This window comes from Equus quagga, chromosome 6, assembly GCF_021613505.1.
Source record: "Equus quagga isolate Etosha38 chromosome 6, UCLA_HA_Equagga_1.0, whole genome shotgun sequence".
NCBI classification, from domain to species: Eukaryota; Metazoa; Chordata; class Mammalia; order Perissodactyla; family Equidae; genus Equus; species Equus quagga.
The window spans coordinates 76,907,318-76,921,206 of NC_060272.1; the positions used below are offsets into that span (position 1 = coordinate 76,907,318).

General features: G+C 39.9%; 1 protein-coding gene across 1 annotated transcript in view; it reads left to right on the forward strand.

The window, feature by feature from the left end:
* Positions 1 to 2,869: 2,869 nt before the first annotated feature.
* Positions 2,870 to 13,889, forward strand: part of MTMR6 (myotubularin related protein 6) — a 34,958-nt gene continuing 23,938 nt past the window's right edge. The window contains exon 1 of the mRNA XM_046664543.1: positions 2,870 to 3,058. Within this exon, the coding sequence (XP_046520499.1) occupies positions 3,035 to 3,058 (24 nt within the window). The 5' untranslated portion in view covers positions 2,870 to 3,034. The remainder of the gene's footprint in view (positions 3,059 to 13,889) is intronic.

Below are 13,889 nucleotides of genomic sequence, written 5' to 3' on the forward strand. Positions count from 1 at the left end.
ATCAACATTTAATTTTTAAATATGATATGTTTTCTCATATGACAATCATAATATCAGACACTTCTTGTGCATTTTATAGGGGAAATAAGTGAGGTTTTTTTTTCAACAATGTAAAAATAAACATTAGGGAGAAATGAATGCAGAAGATGCTGATTCCCCGTTATTTCAAACCATTGTGATTGCTTATTCAATGTTTTTGTATATTTCTTATTTTCTGATTCATAACACCACCATTTTAAATACAAGGTCAATTAAGAAAATGATATTTTATTAAAGTCATCAATAATAGTCATGTCACCATTTTAAGTTGCTTTCATAGGCATATGTAAACCAAAATCTAGGTGTCCCTCAGAACTTGGATAATAAAGGAAATTATGAATATACACATCAAAAGAAAATTAATCAAAGCACAGATGTTTAAAGACTCCTTAAAAAGACAGCGTGACTTCTAGACCATATCTTGATAGGAACTTAATTGACCAAGTGCCATATCTAAAGAAACAACAAGGCCCTCAGAAGGGGTGTTGTTCAGCAGCGAAGCCTAGATTAGGGATATTTAATATATGCGTATAATAATGAGCATTCAGGGCTGCCTCTAGAGGCTTCCATGGCCCAGAAACACTATCATCTGATCTTGCAGTTGGTACATCTCATAGGGTTTACAGATGCATCAAGATTTTGGCTGAATGACAACAGCCTCTCATATCTTTTGGTTAATTTCCCTTGCTCTGAATTCATGCTAACTAAGCAAACTTCTCAACTGTAAAGTGTCCAAATGGCTTTATAGGAAGAGAATGTGCTGACCCTCATTCCTGTCTGCTTTAAACTTCGGTTTTTCATGGCCGATAATTATGTTGGCATTTCGCCAGACTAACTACCCTAAGAAACAGATCTCTTCTTGGCTGGCTGGTCTTTCTTCAGGTTAGCTTATAAGTCTCAGTGAACTCCTTTATTGAAACTGTAACTGTATTAAGTGCCCTGTTTGCATACGTGATGAGATCAGGACAGCAGAAAATACTAAATCCGATTAATTTTATTGGATCCCAACTTTTTTAGGGAAGGATAGGATTTAGGCTACTGGTGCACATTGAAGTTCTCTTAAACTGGACCATATACTTTATGAACGTTAGTAAGATAAAACAAATCTCAATGAACAAAACTCTTCTTCATTTCCGTTTCATATCTTTTTTTTTTTTTTTTTTTTTTGCTGAGTAAGATTAGCCCTGAGCTGACATCTGTGGCAATCTTCCTCCACTTTATATGTGGGACACTGCCATAGCATGGCCAAGAAGTGGTGAATGTCCCCACCTGGGGTCCAAACCTGCGAACCCAGGCCACCAAAGTGGAGTGTGCCCAACGCAACCACTACACCATGGGGCCAGCCCCACCATTTCACTTTTGAAGGATAATTTCACAGGATACAGAATTCTAGAATGCTGGCGATTTTTCTGTCAACTTTAATATTTCACTCCACTCTCTTCCTGCTTGCATGGTTTCTGAAGAGAAGACAGAGGTAATTCTTATCTTTGCTCCTCTATAGGTAAGGTGCTTTTTCCCTCTGGTTTCTTCAGAATTTTTTTTTTATCTTTGATTTTCTATAGTTTGAGAATGATACATAGTTTTTCTGAAATTTATCCTGCTTGATGTTCTCTGAGATTCCTGGATCTGTGGTTTGGTGTATGACATTAATTTGGGGGAAATTCTCATTCATAATTGTTCCAAATATTTGTTTCTCTCCTTCTTCTCCTTCAGCATTATGTATATGTTACACCTTTATTCTGTTCTGCTTTTTTTCAGTCTTTTTTCTCTTTGCTTTTTAGTTTTGGAAGTTTCTATTGAGATATCCTCAAGCTCGAGGATTCTTTCCTCAGTCATGTCCAGTCTACTAATCATCCCATCAAAGGCATTCTTCATTTCTGTTGCCGTGTTTTCTTATCTCTAGCATTTCTTTTTGGTTCTTTCTTATGATTTCCATCTCTCTGCTTACATTATCCATCTGTTCTTGCATACTATCTACTTTACCCATTAGAGCCTTAGCATATTAATCATAATTGTTTTAAATTCCCAGTCTGACAATTCCAGCATCCCTGCCATGTCTGAGTCTGGTTTTGATGCTTGCTCTGTGTCTTCAAACTGTGTTTTTTGTCTTTTAGTGTGTTGTGTAATTTTTTCGGAATAGTTGGACGTGATGTACTGGGTAAAGTGAACTGCCTGTCACTGGCTCCCTGCTGCCTGCCGGTTTCTTCTGTAAATCGTGATTTTTCTGTCTTCGCCTGTCCCTCTCCCTAATTTGGGGGGCAGTAGTTTGCCCTGTGACCTCGGTTCTCTTACAGATCTAAGAAAAGTTGTTGATTTTTCAGTTTGTTCAGCCTTTACCTGTTATCTGGACCTACTGCATAATTTTTAATGAATGCCGGCATTAACAGTGCATGGACATAACCACACTTTACATAACTAATCCTTGGAAATTTCTGTTGTTTCAAGTAAGGCTGCACTGAACATATTTGTTAATTTCCTTACAATAGAGTCCTGTGAATAGAATTATAGCTCAAACCAAAGAGAAAGTATTAAAATTTGGCGCGGTCCATTGGTAGGTTAATGAACTTCCGTGACATCCTGTCTCTCTTTATACCAGCACGTCGGAGGACCCACTCCCGCGCGGGGAATAGTTTTCTCTGGACCCCTCCGCGCTCTTGCTTTTCCGGTCCTACGTCAGGCGTTGGTGTGCCTCCCCGGGCAGGGGGCGCTGTAGGACACGCGGCGACTCCGAAGGAACGAGACGCCGCTCTCCCTCGGCAGACGCTCTGCCCCGCCCGCCCCGCCCCCTCGGCGACGCCCGGTTTGGGGAAGTGTTTCTAGGAGACGGCGCTGGCCCGCTGCGCCTGTGCAGTTGACGCTGCCTGGGGCGGTCTGACGGGCCGCGGCGGTGGCCGGCGGAGGTGGTTCCCGCTGCGTCTGGGTCGCTGTGGTCCCCCGAGTTCTTTCTCTCCATGGTACGCCTGTGAGGCGAGCTGCCGGCAGACGTCACCTCGGGATGGAGCACATCCGTACCACCAAGGTAGTCGGACGCGGGAGAGCCGTTCCTCCCCGGCCGGGGTCCCGCTCGGCAGAGCGGGAGGCGGCGGGTGGCGGCGAGAGCTCAGCTGGCCCGACGGGGGCCTGGGCCGGCCGGGAGGGCGGGGACCTGGGCCGGGCCGGAGGGGCCTGGCCGGGCCTAGTCCGGGAGGGCGCGGGCAGTTTGGGCCAGGGCGTGCGGAGGCCTCCTCTACCCACGGGAGTGGGCGTCTCGCTTCAGTTCTTGGTGTTGATATTGCGGGATGGGGTGGTGCGGAGGATGTGGGCTGCTTGGGGTTAAGTCCGGTGAAATCGGTCGGCCCCTCTCAGCGCTACACTGTTGGGCAAAATTGGAACTGCCTGGCTTCGGGGGCTCGCAGCCGTTCGCGGCCTCATGGAACGGAAAACTGGTGGGTCCTCAAGGTGCTGTGTAAGCTTTTCTTGTTCACCATGAATTGTCCGGTGCAAGATTCTTGATGCAAGATTTGCAGGAGCTGACATCCGCCCCGGGCTCCGCCCCACGTTCTTGTCTCGGTCTCCAGTCATTTGCATTTGTTTCCGTCTCTGTGCTTCAAACTTTGTTGTCTTTGCTGTCAAGAGCCAGCTTAACAGAGAAACTGTGGAGAAGAGAAAAATGTTAACCTGTGTTTTAAAATGTCTGATGGAACTGTTTTTCAATTGAGCTTATTAAATCCCATGCTTAATTTTTGTGTGTGAAAGGTATTTATTTTGACAACGGGTATTTTTACGATTCTGTTACAAATTTTAAAACTGAAGAAAAAAACATCCGAATGTTACCAAATTACCAACAACATTTAAGTTCAGCTTCAACACTGGGAGGGAGAAAACGTAAATTGAGACCAGAAGAATTGAATAACATGATTTTAAGATGGCTCAGAGCCTAACAAAATCAGGAAGAGGACCCATTGTGAATCCTGACTCGTCATGTTTCGCTGAAACCATCAGTCAATTGCTGCTCATCCTAAAGTTACCTTTCATCTAGGAAAATGGCAGACATACCTCATCTTCATTTGTTTCGTGGAGAATTTGAGATCTTTGTCTTTCAAATGTTTCACAAACCTTTTTAAGGTGTACGTGGATTTTTGTTGGAGCTTTTTTTTTCTTTTAGCATTGCATCTACTATAATAAAATTGAAGATGCTAAAAACTAACCCCTTTTAAGACATCTTTTTTTTTTTTTTAAAGAAAAGAAAGGTAAAATAACTCTAGAATTCAAGTTGCTGGCACTTAAAGTTTGAAAATAGAAGGGTGATTAAGTAACCAAACTAGTAGAAGATGCAGAGGTGGAAAAGAGGACTAGAGTAGTCATCAGATCAGGATCTTCTCCTGTTTCCAAGGTTCCAGATGTTTAGTAGGCAGTAGCAGTGTGCACGCATGCCTTCCTTCTGTACAGGATTGAACCTCATCTTTGCATTTTTCATGCCTGTTACAGTGTATACCACGCAGTAGAAAAGCAGTAAAAATGAACTGAATGTAATAAATTAGAACAGACCCTATTTCTAGGTGATCGGTAAGAGCGAAACAGAATTTTAGAAAATCTTTAGGATTCCTTGACTTATTTTAAACCTTTCCTCCTTAAATTTATGATGGATATATGTCTTTATTTATATAGTTGTAGCTTCTCTTATTTCCTGGAAGATTATAGCTGGTGACTTTGATTTGGTCTGATATTCCTCTTTAATTCCTAAAGTTGATGGACTTTTCTTCAATTAATTTTCTGATTTAGTCTTACCTTTTCACACTGAGTCCGTGCTGGTGGTTTAGTGAGGTTCTTTTATGCCTTTTTAAAGACTAAGAGATTTCTGACTAATTTTCTATAAAAATTACTTCTCAAGTGTGCTTCTTTATCACTTTGGGTTATTTTTCTAGCAGTGGGCCATTACTACTCTGGAATAATCTTAAATGGATGTGTGTAGACTGTCATTCAACAAATAGTTATTCGGTAGCTGTTGTGTGCCAGGCACTGTACAGACACTGGGTAGGTCACAGTGAGCACGATGGACACAGACGGCATAATGCATTTTGATAATTGTTGTGTGGACTGTAACATTTTCTTAAATTTTAACTTGTTCTTAAAAGGTTGATTGGAACATAGTCAACTTTTTGTTTCTGTTATGCATAGCCTTCACCTGGACATAGTTAATTTGCTGCAAAAATAATTGTAAGTATTTCAAAACTAAAAAAATTGCTTTAAGTTTATTTAGCTGTTTTGAACTCTGTAGTTTAGTCACTATGATCAAGAATTGATTATAGAGTAGTCCTTTGTATCTATTTAGTGATTTCTTCTATGTTTTTCAGAAAGCTATATCTGAAAAGTAATAAGTACCATTTATTAACAACTATATGTTAGTATAACCAACTATAGGGTCTTATTTCACAGTGTATACAATTTCACATAATTTATGCAGAATTATCACTAATCTCTTAAATAACCCTGCTAATTGGGTCGTTATCTCCATTTACAGAGGAGGAGGAAGTAGGTTTAGAGAGTTAAATAACCTGCCCAGTTAGCTCAGGAGGGATAAAGTCGAAGTTTCTCTAACTCCAAAGACTTGGTAATGTTTTTTCCATTGCCTCTCTAGTTTTACTCTAATTGTTTAAATGTATTAATATCAATTTAGAAATAAATTCTAATAATAATTCCTTTGAGTGCTTTTTCTTCCCCAAATCTCTTCTTTGTGTAAGTAAATAGTATTTATGTAGTAGTAGTATTTTTTACATTGTTGATGGTCTTTTTTTTTTATTGCTTACTAACCAAAGTAATTTATCAGATAAAGTATTTTAGCTGAGTACTAATTAAATGGCTTTATACTTCTAAAATTTGGAAACAGGTATGTCATCCTGTTTTGGTCACATTTTGTTTACTAACTGTATAGCATCAATAAAGATGTCGTCTGATAATGAATCTCCCAAAGAGCATTTCCAAGCTATACTGATGAAGAGTGTAGTTACTGCCTATCACTTTGAGCTTTCATTTTGCCTTAATGAGATAGTCTTGCCAAGAAACAATGGGAAATTAGCAGGGACAGTTCTTCTTTCTGCAGTCTTTCTCCGCCAGGCTCCAGTGCTTTGGCTGACATCATATATTGCTATCAAACCATACTGTGTTGTTTGTGAATGGAATTTTACAGAATGAAATGGAAGAATGTTTTCCTAGTTATATCTGAAAGACTGCTTCCTGGAGTTTGTTACAGAATGGAACGCCCCATGAGAATCTAACCCTCCTAGGGCTCAAATTGAGTTATTCCAAAAGGAATGCCCAGTTTGTTCTTAGCTTGCTACCCCTTTTGTCATTAGAATGTGAGATCATACATGTATGTATACAGATATGTCATCTGTTACAAAGAGGGAAGGAGATGCAAAACTAAGAATAGATCAAGAATAAGGAGAAATTGATATTATTTTAATTGTCTTTGAAATAAGAGCCAGTAGATTTTGAGGAGCACCTGAATGCTTTTCCCCATGTAAAGTGCTGTTTTGACTAATATCTCATTATACAGGTGAGAAAACTGAAGCTTGTAGAAATTAAGTAAAATGACTTGTCCTGACTCACACAGCTGCCTCTACTAAGAAAGAGGTGGTGCTGGGAACTTGAGTCCAGGTCTTTGTGATACCAGTACTGTTCGCATAACCATTACACATCCTGCCTCACAGAGTAATTATCTAATCGAGAACTTTGAGTAGTGAGGTAGGGCAGTGTGAGTGGGAATGGAGAGGAGGAGATGGATGAGAGGAGCTGAGGTGGTAGGATTTTGTCTAGTAGGGAGCTGAGTATGAGGGTCCAGAACTGAGGAAGAGGTCTGGCCCAGAGAAATAGATTTGTCAGTGGAGTTGTCAGTGTTTTGGTAATCACTGAAATTTTCTCTCACAGACGAGTGTATGTAAGGAAACTGTGTAGAGGCTCTGTGGAGAAGAGTGTGAAGGTTGGAGCCCTAGAAATCCTTAAAAAGGGGCGAGCAGAGAAAGAGTATCAAGGATAAAATGGGAGGAGGTGAATCACAGAGAGGAAGGGAACAGTCTTCCCTATTCCGATTTCCTCCCATGCTCCTTCCTTTTCCGTGGGCCAGGCACTGTTCTAGGTACGTGGGAAATGGCGATGAATAAATCAGACAAAAATCTCTGACCTTATAAGACTTATTTTCTGGTTTAGGAAGAAAGACATAATAAACAAATTTATTGTCAAGTAGGTAGTATGATAGATGGTGGTAAGCGCTGTGGAGAGAACCAGGGTGGGCCCACGTTGGGGGAGGACAGTTGTAAATAGGGTAGTTGGGGAAGCCCTTACAGAGAAAGTGAACCTTGAGTACAGACCTGGAAGAGGTGAGGGAGTAGCCATGTTAACATGGGTGGGGAATAGGGACAGTCTCAACAGTGGGAACAGTAAGAGCAAAAACCCTAAGGTGGGCATGCCTGGTTGCTAAGAACTAGCAAGAAGACCAGTGTGGCTAGAGCAGAGTGAGTGAAGGAGAGAGCGTAGTGGAAGATTAAAGTTGGGGGCAGGGACAAGTTACTATAGAGCCTTGAAGGCTAATGTGAAATCTTTGCTTTTATGGAATGAGATAGAAAGCCGTTTATGGAATGTCGCCTGTGTCCAACGCTGCAGAAAAGCAAGGTAAGACAGGACTGAAAAGTGCCCACTGGATTTATCATCTGTTTCGTTTGGTGATTTATGCAGCCACATGCTGTTCTAAGAACTGGGGACACATGAACAAAAAAAGCCCTGTTGATGCTTTACTGTCCACTTCATGAAGGCAGCTCGATGATCTTTCTCTTTTTTTGAGGAAGATTAGCCCTGAGGTAACATCTGCTACTAATCCTCCCTTTTTGCTGAGGAAGACTGGCCCTGAGCTAACATTCGCGCCCACCTTCCTCCACTTTATATGTGGGACACCTACCACAGCATGGCGTGCCAATCGGTGCCATGTCCGCACCTGCGATCTGAACCGGCGAACCCCGGGCCGCCGAAGCAGAATGTGCACACTTAACTGCTGTGCCACCAGGCCGGCCCCATGATCTCTTTCTTTTTGATAGCTAATTCTTGCAAGATGTCAGTGCTATGGAGTGTGGAATAATGATTCTAAGAGTCCCAAATGGGTGCCTGGCTATCGGGAGGGATGTGTAGCAAGCCAGAGAAGCCGTGACAGTGCATTTTCTGCTACAGGAGCCTTGTCGTGTAGTTGTAGAGTAAGCATGACTGTTGGTCACAGAACTTTGATTGAGGAAGTCCGTTGGTCCATTCCTGTCCCAGTGCCCACTTTCCCCCTGGGGTAGATAAATGTCTGAATTTTTAGTGTGATTCCGTGTATGTGTGAGTCCCTGTGTTTTTCATTTCCAGCTTTATAATCAGCTGAAATTTGAACTTCCTGTATAGACCATTAGGGTCTCTTTTAGTGCAGGCCGATGGGTAGCACAGTTCAACTAAATGGCCCTTTAAGTAATGTGTTGGCATTCCCCTTCTCACCATCATGACCGCACCCTTCACTTCTTTTCTCTCTGCTCCATTTTCTTCTTCTTGGTTTATTTCTTTTCCCATAAGCTTTCCCTCCTTTCCCGTTCCCGTTTTGCCTGTAGTGACACCTGTAATTAAAGGATCCTCACGCTGTCTCTGTAGTGCCTCCGTGCTAGTGACCTGAAAGAGTTGTAGTTGCTTCCTAAATATCTGACTTAAAACATTTCCAAGAAAACACTAGGAAGAATCTCTAGCAACATCTGTAAAGCACTTTCAGTTCCTTGCTGGAAAGGGGAAGTGTGAAGCAGCAGTTGATGTTTAGAAATTGGCTAAGTCTTTGGTTTGAAATTTGTATGCTGATGATTTTAGCAAAGAAAAAGATCTGATTTCTTTTGTTTTTTAAATTTATTTTAGGATTTGCAGCAAAGACAATCAGTATATTTTCTCAGAAATTCTGTTATTTTCTTCAGAACTTTAAGTACTAATTAAATGTTTTGGAATAATTTCAGATTAATTTTATTATCTGTTACATCCATATAGAAATAGCTATATTGAAGCAGTCAAGTATAATGATTTCCTATTATATTTTCTTGATTTGAATATTATTTTGCATTTACTGAGGTAATGAATAATCCTCAATTTATTATAGTCAAGATGAACTTTTTCTTTCAGACTTACAGTTCCTTTTATACCCTATCCTAGTGAATGACAGCCAGTCTGACAAACTTAATATCTTTAAGAAGCCTCTATTTCTCCTTCCTTCCTTCTCACGTCAGTTTTGTCATTATCTCAAGATGGGCTTCCTCCTTGTGCTGTCTGTTACAGCTTAGTCCAGGCCCTTATCACATTTCTCCAGGCAGGGCTAGATTACTTCATTAGCCTCTTCCCTGGTTGCCCGCCATTAGTCTCTTCTAACTCAGCAATTTTTCCACATTGCCCTTGGAACGATCTTCTTAAAAATCACACCTGGTCATAGACTACTGTGCTTAAAATCTTCTGTTTATATCCTTTTATCTGTGGCATAGATTCTCTAATCAGTGTTTCTTTTTCATCAGATAAAATGTTATGCGCCTCCCCTTTTATGTTATGTCTCCTCTGTTGAGAAGTCTGTTTCCTCTATATTCTCCGTTAGTCAAGAAAATTTTGTTGATCCTTGCCTTCAACATTTAGAGCAGGAAAACATAGTTTTTTCCAACTATAGAGCACATTAGAATGTTGAATTTCTTTTAAAGTCCATGTGCCTCCTCTTTCCTTTCTCCGTTTGAGTTTAACTGGACAGTAGCTTAAAACAGGACTGTCAGGGTTCAATTTACCTTATCAGCTTACTAACAATAGTAATTTTTTGCAAAATTTTATTTGAGCATTTTATTGCTTACTATTTGTCAAGCAAACGTGGGGTAAAATACCTGACATTTATTATCCAACCTTATTGCAGCCCTTGAGGAAGAGATTATTGTCCTTATTCTACAGATAAAGAAGATGAGACCCAGACAGATTGGTCTTTAGTTGATAGGCAGTAAATCTTTGTTGAGTGAATTAGTAAACTCTCTTTTTTTTTTTTTTAAAGTTTGTGTCTCCTCTTTTTTTTTTTTCCTTGCTTTTTCTCCCCACATCCCCCCGGTACATAGTTGTATATTTTTTAGTTGTGGGTCCTTCTAGTTGTGGCATGTGGGACGCCACCTCAGTGTGGCTTGACGAGCGGTGCCATGTCCATGCCCAGGATCCGAACCAGCAAAACCTTGGGATGCAGAAGCGGAGTGCGCAAACTTAACCACTTGGCCACGGGGCCAGCCCTTCTCTTTCTTGATATTGTGTGTTTATGTACCTGTTTTTCCCATATTCTTGAAAGATGTGGGGGGAGGGGCACACAGAACAGTTGTATGTTTCGAAGGGCCAGAGTTGGTAAGAAGCTCTTTTAAAAAGTGAGAGGACTAGATGAGCTGGGGCCTTAAATGTTTGGGAAAAGAGCATAATGATAGAGAAGGAGCCAGCCTAATGTGAGTTAAGAGCAAGAGGGATTAATTTGGAGTTAGAAGGAATATGAATTGCGTAAGAATGACATGATGAGCTTCTTAAAAATACAGATTCTTGGTCTCCATCTCCTGAGATCTTTGAGTGGAGTTGAGGTGGGACTTGGGATTTGTACTTCTGCAAAGTTTTGGAGATCCTTCAGCTGAACAGCGAGGCTTTCAAACTTGTATGTAGGTAACCAAAATTAAAGTTCTCACAAAGGTAATTTCACATAATTTTGGATGTGGGGATTAGGGGGAATCAAGAAATACGCTTAGAGCATTGGGAAGAGTATTTTCAACCTGAATTTCCAATCTTGATAGACACCCGGCTAGAAAGAACTATGTTGTATCTATTATACAGCTCTAGAGGAAGAGTACTTTGTCCTAATTGGGTGATGGGGTGGGTATAGAGGACTGAGAGTCCACACATGTATTTAAAAAAAAAAAAAAAACTATAACTGTATACTCTATTAGTAATTTGTCTACTTATTTTGAGTTTGTTCATTCATAAATTACTGAATGAGTATCTACTGTTCATATACTGTGTAGGGAATAGGTGGCAGAGAGAAATGAGGGATGGTAATGTTATAAAGAAGAATTCTGTTTAATGAATCCCTTGGCAAAAGAGACCACTAGTAAATTGTGGGCACCTTCTCTTTTTCCCCAATGGGGAATTTCTCTGTGGCAGTTCACCCTAGTTCAACAAACATTTAGTGTGTCGGATGCTACACTAGCCATTAGGTGTTCAGACGTAAATAAGAAACACAGTTCTTGCCCTAGAATATGTTACAGTCTTAGTGGGAGAGATGGGCACATGAACAGATGCTTTCATTATAATGTAGGAACTACTTTAACAGTGTTGAAAGGTTCAGATTTTAAAAATATTTAGACTATTGGGGCCGGCCCTGTGGTGGAGTGGTTAAAGTTGTGTGCACGCCACTTCTGCCCAGTTCCCAGGTTCGGATCCTGGGGTGGACCTGCTCCACTCATCAGCCATGCTGTGGAGGCATCCCAAATACAAAATAGAACAAGATTGGCACAGATGTTAGCTCCGAGCTAAACTTCCTCAAGGAAAAAAAAAAAGAGGCAGATTGCCAACGCATGTTAGCTCAGGGTGAATCTTCCTCACTGAAAAAAAAGATATATCCGTATATATATATTTAGAGCGTAAGATTGATAAGAATTGGTGATTAATTGAATGTGGGGGTCAAGAAGAAGTCATAGAATGATTCCCTGATTTCTGGTGTGGGTGACTGGATGAGCATGGAGTAACATTAACTGAGAAATACAGAATTAGGAACATAAATCTGTGAAGGGTGATCAGTTCTTTTTCAGTATGCTTAACATGACTCTAAGACATCCAAGTAGAGCAGTATAGCATGGTGGGAGGGTGTTCCAGCCCAGGAATCAGACTTATGACATAGGGTTATAACTGTGCTATTCCACTTACTAGCTGTTACTAGCTGTGTGATGTTGGTGCATTTAAGTAACCTCTCTTAAGTCTCAGTTTCTATGGGGATGGTAATAGTACCTACCACACAGGAGTTGTAAAAATTAAAAGAAATAACGTATGTTAAGCACTTGTCATAGTACTGGGAATATAGTAAGACCTCAATACTGTGTCAAAAATTGTTATTATTATATGTATAGCAGACAGTATGAACTCAGGAGAGATCAGAGCTGGACATACAGTTTTGGGAGTCATTAACATATAGGCTAAAATAGTGACTGTGGATAAGATTGCCTATAGACAATGGAGCCCTGAGGAATAACATTAACAAATAGGGGATGGGCAAAAGAGGGTTAAAATCCAAATGAAAAGTGGTATAATTGTTTTGCACGTAGATAATTATGTGTAGAGAATGGTGTGCCTTATAGAGAAATTATTATTTAAGGCTTATAATTGGAGCACAACGAGAAATATTTATGAGGTTTTAAAAACCCACAGACAGTGCCACAACTGGAAGGACCCAGAACTAAAATATACAACTATGTACTGGGGGGATTTGGGGAGACAAAGCAGAAAGAAAAAAAAAAAGGAAAAAAAATCCACCGATTAAAAAACTTTATGTGGACTTTTAAAAAAAAAATGAACTTACTATTTCATTAAATAAATGATAGTAAAATCAGCCTCTTCCTTTTTAAACTACTTGCTAAATATACTTTATCTTCTCTGAGTAGCTATCTAAAGTGCTGCAAAATGATGTTGGCACAAATTGTTTGCTTGAGTAGTGTTGATACTTCATAATAGTCTTTATTTCAATGTATATTCATTAATTCTCTTTTCTTTAGAGCCTAATATTAACACTTTGTTTTAATTGCTTCAGGAAATAAGGCTGGTGAGATTTATATTACGGTAATTGCTCTTGGTTGGCTGTAGTGTCCTTACAGCCGAGTCTAGCACAACTGAAGAAGAGTAAACAGTAGTTGATCCCATTGTTTTAAAAGTGTTTAAATTTATTTTGCTTCAAAATGTGTGGTGTAATGAAGCTAGGGTTTTATTTAAGGAAGAAATGGTCCTGAACAATGAAATACACATTGACCTCCAAGAGCAATCTTCATTCAGATTGTAAGAAGGAAGTTTTCCTGCTGTCTTAAGGGACAGTGTGTGAGGATCTGACAGTTTTTGTGTGTCAAATCAACTGTCAGACCTCAACTATATAAATTAGATCATATCTCCACATTTCCAGAGGAAAGTGTTAAAACTCAATTCGTTGCCTTAGCCATGCAAATAAGGTTTTGTACCAAAAACAAATATTTTAATTTTGCAGTTAAATTTTAACTTATTTGAACAGGTGCTGTCATAAGCAAAAAATTGTCTTTGGAATGAAATTTTGGGAGGAGGAGCTAAGCCTTTTAAATGGTAGTTACTAATTATTTTGGAAATTATAATTTCATAAGGGGGAGCATTTTTTCCTTCAATTTTAGTAAGGGAAAAGAAAATATATGTGGGGGATGTATACAATTAAGGAGATAGTGGCTAGCTATCTGGTCTTGAAGACATATGCAATTTAAAGAACTATCTACAACCTGTTGCTATAGCTGTGGATTAAAATTTTTAAGTTAGTACTGGTTATTTTTACTTTTTTCCCTCTTGTAAGAATAGATAGCAATACCTGGCTAACTCTAACCTCACTCTCCGGTGGCAGCCTTGTGTGTGTGTGTGTGTGTGTGTGTGTATGTATGTGTCTGTCTCTATTGTACTAATATTAAGATGTACTGTGTACCTCACTGCATCAGCCACTAGAGGACAGAAAAGCAGCACATGGCATAATCTATGCCAGGGAATTCAGAACCAGGAAGAGAGACAAAGCTAAGACATTAGGTAGCTAATTAATTTTCTGGGAAGGATTC